We start from the raw sequence: 9,050 nt of genomic DNA on the forward strand, positions 1-9,050 counted from the left end.
AACAGAACACGGCGCGTCCACGCTACTGTAACCATATCGGGTGTATCAAATCACACACAAAGCCTCCTCCTCACAGCTCATCTGGGCCCCTCCGCAGATCTGCGCCCCTCCGTTCCGCCTGTGCGCGGATGATGATCTGCTCTAATCAAAGTGGAAAATTCGGCCCCTGTCGCACAATGGTCCCTCAAATTGAGCGGCATTCAGACGCGTCTGTAATGTTAACAATAAAACTAGACGTGTTTGAGTTGAAACGGCAGCGAGCAGCTGATTTAAATGCAGAGAAATCCAGCAGGAGGAGCGGTATGGATCTGGAGCTGAGCTGTCTTTCAGCACCACTGTTTGGTCCGGAGCTGCGAAGAAAACAAAAATAAAAGATAAACAGTTATTTTACTTCTTATTCTGAATTATGAACATCTTTTTTTCCTGCAACCTTCGCACAGATCTTCACCTTTGAAGACATTTTACTCCGGAAAACATTAAAAATGAAACAACACAATTTATGATCTATTCATAAAAACACAAACTTTGAAATATGATCCCTCTGACTGGGATTGTTTGGATGCCACTTGTTGAAATCAGACTTTAAAACTTATTTTTTGTGAACTCAAATACAAGGGGACGTCTTCACAGTCATCTTAACTTTAGAAAAAGTCCATATGAAACATGACTTTTCAGGACAGATTGATACATTTGGCTGATTTTTCGTCATATATATTCGTTAAAACGTCTCCAAATGGCCAAATTTGAGTGTATTCGTCAATATTTGGTTTCCAAATGATTGACAACAACTTGGAAATATAACCAAAAAAAGTTGCAAAAGCAAACAATTTTTAAAAAACTTAGCACTAACAGGTTGTTTTCTTTGGAATAAACCACTAACATGCTGTAGTTTTCACTCTTTTGTCCTGTGCGGGACTCTTGCTGAAAACTTTCCTCCCCGCTCCGCCGCACACCTCTCTGACACCCGTGATAGATGAAAGAAAAAAGAAAAAACTCACCACTGACTGTTTGTTTAGTGCTTCAAGTGGCACGCGTCCGGCTCGCGCAACGCACCGGCACCGGGGGCAGGAGCCCAAGGTGAATCCACGCGACTGGAGGGCGTGGCCAGCCCTCCATCCAGACGTATTGAAAAGCAGTGGCGTCTTCCCTCGAGGACTCAGAGCAGCTTTGAGGAGCGCGCCAGGCAGCAGCCCAGCGGACTGCCCCCACTGAAACAAGTGCGCGTCAAACCACGTGAACGGCACGAGCGGGACGCACCGCCTCGAGACTTTGTGATTCTTTATTTTTTTTAAACTGGGAATGGACATCACAACCAAGATGGAAATTAACGTCAGCCAGCAGCAGCTCATGCCGCCCGCATGTTTCTTCTCCGCGGCGGCGCAGAGCATCCAGCTGAGCCCGAGCGGCAGCAGCCAGGCCAGCGGGAAGTCTGGCTCCAAGCAGCCGAAGAGGCAGCGCTCCTCCTCCCCGGAGCTGCTGCGCTGCAAGCGGAGACTGAATTTCGCGGGTTTCGGCTACAGCCTCCCGCAGCAGCAGCCGCACGCGGTGGCACGGAGGAACGAGAGGGAGCGCAACCGGGTCAAGCTGGTCAACAACGGCTTCGCCACCCTGCGGGAGCACGTCCCCAACGGCGCCGCCAACAAGAAGATGAGCAAAGTGGAGACGCTGCGCTCCGCCGTGGAGTACATCCGCGCGCTGCAGCAGCTGTTGGACGAGCACGACGCGGTGAGCGCGGCGTTTCAGTCCGGCGTCCTGTCGCCCACCATGTCGCAGGGATACTCCGCTGACATGAACTCCATGGCGGGGTCACCCGTGTCCTCATACTCATCAGACGAGGGCTCCTACGACCCGCTGAGTCCAGAGGAGCAGGAGCTGCTAGACTTCACCAACTGGTTCTGAGCATCCATATAAGGTAAGGATAGACTTAAAACCAATATCTAACACTATTATATATGCAACTTCATGATGAAACAGTGGCTTAACCTTTCTTTTCTTCCTCTTCTCACAGAAATATGGATCAACTCACTTTACTGTTGAAGTGCGCTTGGGATGGTCCCGGAGGAGTCTGGGGGTCCTGCAGAACGAGACGCACTGTACACGCGTCCTGGCCCCGCGTTTAACGCCCGGTCCTCCCAGACTGACAGACAGACAGACACGGCCTTAAAACACTTGGAGGAAAAATCAGGCCGGAGATCAGCGCCAAAGGATTAAAAAGGAAGACGGGTCTCCTGACAGCGTGGGAATCCAAGCTTCTGTGCATTTGCCCATGATAAACAAACAAACAAAAAAAAGCCTAAAGTGAATTCATGCTCTCCAGCAAACATTATTTAATACGTTGCTCTTCAACTATGCTAAATCCAATCACAGAACACCAACCCTTTGGTAAACCTCTCAGACATTTTGATTCAGAAAAATGCTTCCAAGTCGCGGATTTATTCTATAAAATTCTATATCAAACGCTTTTTTTGAAATATATTAAGATATTTTTGTATGTAAGAGATTTATAGATGTTTTGTACACATCCTTTTGTATATATTTTGTCTATATATTGCGAAGTTGCTTCTATACCTCCTGCCTATGTAGACGTGTAGTCTATTATTCTCTGGCTCTTCTGTTCATGAGGTTTCCAGAAGGAGTTTGACACTCCGACGTTTTATTCTAGCACCAATGTGTCTTATTTAATAGCAAAAACCATGTTATTGCATTTATGTCATGAAGTTCACAATGATCAAAAACGTATGCAGCTATTGTCCAAACAGAGCGCAATGGCCATGCATTGTCTCTTTATACTGCCAGCTCTATATTGTCTTCACATAAACAGAAAAAAAGAAGTCTTATAACCATATTTTCTACACTCTAGTACAAGAATAAAATGATTTGCTACTGAATTATTTGCTATGTCTTATTTTTGGGGGGTGTTTTTAAAGAGGGGAGGGGCACTTTTGGTTAAAGCTGGAAGGGAAAGTGAGAGGAGAGATGGGATGAAGGGACAAAAAAGAACACAACTTTTACGCACAGTTACGCACGACATATTTTCTTTCTAGTGCGTCTAATTTCACAATATAGGGGGTATTTAAAGACTGTAGTCACATGTCCATCAGCCAAACTCCCAGTGACCAAGTCTGACTAATAAACTGTAAAGTTGGACAGTTTCTACAACAGAATTGATACATTTACGCAAAGTAAATCTGGCATCACAAGTGCGTAAAAATTTAAGCAATTTCTAGTTCTTTCAAAACATGCAGTTATGAAATGCTACTAAACCATCAGCTGCAAGATAGAAGCACTGATGAAATGTTTATCTTAAGAAATGTATCTTAAAGTTACAAAACACTTTCTATTGAGTTACAAGGTATTCTTCATATTCATAGTCTGGACTGCATGCCAAGATAAAAGGCTGGTGCAGGTTTAAACGGTGCGTTAACGGTTTCTAACATAAAAAAATATATATAAAGCAGATTTAAGTAGATTCACCATCTATCATGTTAATGCACACAATCGGACTGAGACTTGGAGAAAGCACCGAAGTTGAAGCATGAATGAAAGTTGAATGGATGTACTTTTCATCCAAACTTCCCAATAAGAGACAACTGCAAACATTTCTTTAGAAGCGTGTTTTACAAAAGCATATGTAATGTGAGTGGGATGGTCCCACTCTGGCGATCACCAATAAGATGCTGAGACTTGGAGCTTGTGTTTCTGCAAAACTAAGTTTGACAGGTAGGGCGGAGGCTGCAGCCGGACGCGTGTCTGCTTTAATGAGTGAATGGGGTTTGTGTGGTGGTCGAGTGGAGACACGGAGCTGAATTGGCTGATGGCGTGTGCCTCCTGACAGCAGCATGCCGCCGAACACACAACAACCACCACCTGGCCCGGAGGGGGGAATAAAGCTGCAGTGTGTCTGAAGGAACTTTGGCTGCCCTTTTTCTCATTTTAATTATACGCTTTTACTTCCCGCAGTTATAATAAACTCAGAGAAATGAAAGCAAATTATAAAATTCACAAATTTGAGTCTCAGACTGGGGCAAAAATAATTAAAAAACTTTATCCATAAATAAAAAAAGTAACTGCAAAAACGGCGTGGTGTGTTCAGGGTCATTGTGCACGATTCTGCAGTTGTGCTCAAAGGATGGTTCCTGGACCACCAGGGGGCCCTGAGAGGAGGAAGAGGGTCCCATGAAAAATGAAGGAAACAACTATTCATAGTAGTAAGTCTTTCCAGATTTCTAATAATTACTATTTCATTTAGCCTTCTACTATCATTATTGCCTCCTTAGTCATGAAATACAAAAACAACAAAAATCTTTCCAGGAGTTAAATGTTTTTTTCTATTCGAGACATGAACATTCAGATATCACCATGAAACTTCCCCAGTTGATTACTGACATTAGGACAATTCTTTTTTTGTATTACATGTTTCTGCAATGGTATGTTTAAATATGCTGAGGAATACGGTAAGGCATTATCTAATTCAAACTGTGAAGAAAAATACACCAAACACCAAATTTGTATTTTGGATGAAAAAATAGCCCAAAATCTTAAAATTGAGCAGTGAACTTTGTTTTATTCTGTAATGTCTTGCTGTAAGTATGGCTGGTTTTCAAAAGGCTCATCAACCAAAGTCTGCTATTGTTCAAACCATAACCAAGGTACAACTCCACCTCCAAAAAGTCAGCGGTTATCGTTCTTCAGCTGAATATGTGTAAACAGCAGGCCTATATTTTTAATCATGACAAACTTATAAACAAAAAAAGTGAATCTTTCTCAAACTCTTCTCTCATGAGTGAATGTATCTCAAACTTACAGTACAGTATGAAAAAAATCATAGCAATCAGGCTTAGACATGACACCCTGCAAAGCTGTGAGTCACATTAGTACATTTCATTTTCAACTTTATTTGGTTAAACAAACATACAACTGAAACATATCAGGAATTTAGCAAGTTATGTCAGTGGAATATAGATAAAAAATACAACAAAGTGATCCAGTTTAACATGTAAACATTTGAGTATTAAGAGTACTCAAGAGTACTATTGAGTTAAGTAATAAAAATAGTTATACATGTGCTCCTCTGTTGTTAAAAGTATTGCATGCACAACATTTTTTTCCTCAAACTGTGCAGAAGAGTCTGAAACACTTTGAAGTGGAAATTTGATGGTTGTGGGTGCAACCCAGGAAAGATTTGATTGGAAGGATTCTTCATAACATCAGTGAGCAAAATACCTGAACATCTCTGTAGTCCAGGTTGTTATATCAGATCATAGAAATACAGGGTGTCCATAAAGTCTCTTCACAATTTAAAAATCTTTTACAAAGGCAATTGCTGAGCTATCTTAATCAGATTTGTTGTATGTACTCAGTGGTTATCAGAGTTTTTAATCACATTGCATTTGTGTATTTCAGGTACCCTGTTGATGAAATAGGTAGTGGTAAATGAAGTGTGTATCATGGTTTATTGAAACAAAATCGGATACGCAGACTCAGCGAAACTACAGAACTATGGAAGTATGGAAGAAATCCACCGTCACGTCCGTCAATTTATTCATGGAAAAATAAAATTCATGGAGACAAGGCCAGTGTTGGATAGAGAGAGGAGAGCTGCAAAATCTTATCCTGCACTGTTGCAAAGCTCCTGACCAAAATATGATGACCATGCAGGATTTTAGCATCAACAGTATGTATTTAGGAAAAAAAAGTTAATACAAATAAATACATTAAAAAAATACACACAGTTTGTTTTCAAGACCCCAAACTAAACTCAAGTAGCTTGTGTGTGTGTGTGTGTGTGTGTGTGTGTGTGTGTGTGTGTGTGTGTGTGTTGATGTATTTTGAGAAACTTATACAGCGTGTTCGGTACAAATGTGTTCTGTAATGCATGATGATGTAATTTATTTGTTTTAGAATGGATTTTTAGAAAATGACGATAGACAATGTTTTATTCAGGAACCGATACAGAAGTGCAGTTTATAACATTTTTTGTCCCTATTAGTCACTTGGAAACAAAAACACAGAAAAAGTAGGGTCCAGGTTGAAAAAATACCAAAGTTTCCCTTTAAACCTACTTAAAGCTGCTACAGACATTTAAAAAGTCATCCTGAAGGATTTACAGGCACAAATAATTTCTTAGCAACAGATTGTAATTGTGCCTAAAAGTTGTTTAAAGTGCCTGTAAAAGTTCCTAAAAGTTAAAGTAAAATAAGGAAGAATTTGCAGCAAAAGTAGTAGAGGGAACTAAAGACATCAAAGTACGTTCTTATAGTTCTTATAAATGGCAGAACTAAAAACTTAAACCTACAGAGCACATTTTAAAACAGGTTTAACAGTGTTGTTTGTTGAAGGTTTTAACATGACGTCATATGCTCGTACAGGACGTCCCTGATCTAACAGCCCTGCCTGCTGCCTGTCAGACTCCATTATCTTTACTCTGCTGCAGTCTGTCAGGCGTGTACGAGCCGCAGGAGAGCACGGCCATGTCTAATTGGTGAAGCCGGGGCAAAACAATGGCTCAAACTATATTAGTTGAATATCTCATTGAATATCATTCATCAGTGTTGATTAAGTTGGATAGAAGAGGACAACAGTCTGAGCTCCTCAAATATTGTTTTTTACTGCCGAACAATAAGCAGTTGTTGCATCAGAAAATTTTGCATGCACCCTGCCCCCAAAGCAGCGCCGCCAGGAGAGCTTGGAGAACAAGTTTGGGAGTTTTTATCTCATGCAACAAATGTAAAACATCTGTTTCAGTGCAGTGCATGACTTTGTACAGTGTAAAAACATCACCGTCTCCTGCTGCAGAACATTTCAGGACCATAGACAGCACTACACTGCTCCATTTAATCTCATGTAGCAAACAGGCCCTTTTAATATTGACTTTTCTAGTAGAGTTTTCTCTACGCGTCTCTTATTATTATAGCATTCGTGATGAAAATATCAAAGGAAATAGATTCTGCAAAAGCCATAAGTGAAAGTGAAATAAAGTGGTAATCCTGTATTTTATCATACTTGTTATTCTTAGATATGTTTACATGCTTAAATAAAATAAAATAAAAAACTGTATTTTTCTCATACTGTTTAGTGTCTGTCTTATTGGTCAGTGTTTCAGAGTCTTCCACATTTGTGCTCTCTCTTTGTCATTGCAGCTGGCTGTTACATGCTTTCTACCTAAATATAGTAAAGTTGTGAGATCACAACCATACACTGCCTATAAAATGTATTCACCCCACTTGGATGTTTCACCCTTTTTTGCTTTTACATATGAAATCATGGTCAGTATAATTTGGCTTTTTTGACAAAGAATTTACAAAAAAAAAACCAACCCTCTTTTATATCAAAGTGAAAACAGATTTTTGGAATGTCCAGTGAGTTGGTCATCTTTTTGTAGCCATCTCCTGACTTATACTTTTCAATTACCTTTTCTCTGCGTTTCTTGGAGTGTTCTTTTGTCTTGATGTTGCAATTGGAATAGTGATGTACCAGAGACTGGACCTCCAAGACACAGATGTTTCTATACTACGACCACTTGACAAACATCAACTGCACTCAGCTGATCTCCATTTCACTAACTGTGACACTGCTGCATCAACTAGCTGGACCTCTGTTGAATTAGGTCAGTTACTTTAAAGGGGGTAAATATTTATGCAATCATTTACTTTTTCTTTTACATTTTGCAAAAATCTGTTTTCACTTTGATATTAAAGAGGGTTTTTTTGGTGCAAATTCTTGTCAAAAAAGCCAAATTATAATGACCATAATTTCATGTGTAAAAGTAAGAAAAGGGTGAACGGCTCGTTTAAAGGCACAGTTTCTGGCTGTGTGCATTTCTCTGTAGATTGAGTGTGTTCATACTTTCACAGTATTTATATAGCACATAGACCTGCCTTCTAATAAAAAAAGACATGCAAATCTCACGTATAGTGAACAATATGGGACCTTCAAGTTGCCAGAGCACAAAAAGTCATCTGTATGTTAGAATCACAAATCAGTGAGGCAACGATACACACTGTATTTTGAAGAGAGACACAAATAAATTGGCATTTTGGGGTCATAGTGCTGCCCACACCCATGTCTTGCATCTTCATGCAAAAGTCATCTTTGTGCATTAAATAACACTTTGTAAGAGCATTTTTGTTTAATTTAAACAATACTTGGTGGAAGAAAAAGTCAACTGACTGCCCTCTAAAGTGTCCAAATCAGAAACCATCCAATCAGCTTGGCACTAGTTTCCAGACACACCAGGCTGATAGTAAGAGCAGACGTGTAAGAAGAGGATTAAACTGATGCTGCGTTTCAAACATTTTCAAACAGACATACTTTTTCTTTTTACTTTTAGTACAAACTGGAGCTTACAAAGTTCCTCCCATCCAACTGGGACATATTACCTAAACTTTAACCTTCTTGCTCAAATAAAAGCAAACTTTTCTTGCATACAGTAACATGTAACAGGATGCAGTAAGACATCCTGGTATTTTTGGTATACTGCATTTGACTCACTATGTATTGGGACATACTAAACCTTTTTCTGGCATACTAAATGAAAGTGTGGTGGTATAGATCCTAGAACATACAGCTTGTGTTTCTGTTTGCTCTAAGATTTACTGCTAATGTTAGCATACCCATCTAACTAACATAACAATAACAAAATCATTTTTAGACAAAAATGCTTATTAGTTTCAGTCAAATTGTAGTCAGCCTTCATATTTTTAGTCTAGATGTAGTTGATGACAACTCAACATGTTTTAATCCAGTTTTAGAAGATGAAAAGTCATCAAATCTAGTCTCCTTTTAGTCCAAACGTTTTCTCTTAAATTTAGCTTTGGTCTGAGTCATGTGTCAAATGTACTTGTGAGTTTTTATCATAATGAAGTTAAGTAGTCAAGCTTGTTTCTGACTATAGGAACTGATTGTGTTAACAAATGCCCCCAGTAGTGATACTATAAAGAGGATAAGGCTCTGTTGGAGCACAAAGATGGAGGGGATACATTGTGTCTATTTATCTGTATCTGTGCTTTTTTTGTGTGTGCATTTTATACGACTTCAAATACTGATAAAAA

The 9,050-nt window shown here is 39.7% G+C and overlaps 1 protein-coding gene across 1 annotated transcript; it reads left to right on the top strand.

Annotated features, from left to right (window-relative positions):
- Positions 1-1,195: 1,195 nt before the first annotated feature.
- On the top strand, positions 1,196-2,876 carry ascl1a (achaete-scute family bHLH transcription factor 1a). Its single transcript, XM_059326160.1, has 2 exons — positions 1,196-1,912; positions 2,009-2,876. The coding sequence occupies exon 1, from the start codon at positions 1,300-1,302 to the stop codon at positions 1,897-1,899; it is 600 nt and encodes a 199-aa protein (XP_059182143.1). The 5' UTR covers positions 1,196-1,299; the 3' UTR covers positions 1,900-1,912; positions 2,009-2,876.
- Positions 2,877-9,050: the final 6,174 nt, after the last annotated feature.

Source organism: Centropristis striata, chromosome 22 (assembly GCF_030273125.1).
Source record: "Centropristis striata isolate RG_2023a ecotype Rhode Island chromosome 22, C.striata_1.0, whole genome shotgun sequence".
NCBI classification, from domain to species: domain Eukaryota; kingdom Metazoa; phylum Chordata; class Actinopteri; order Perciformes; family Serranidae; genus Centropristis; species Centropristis striata.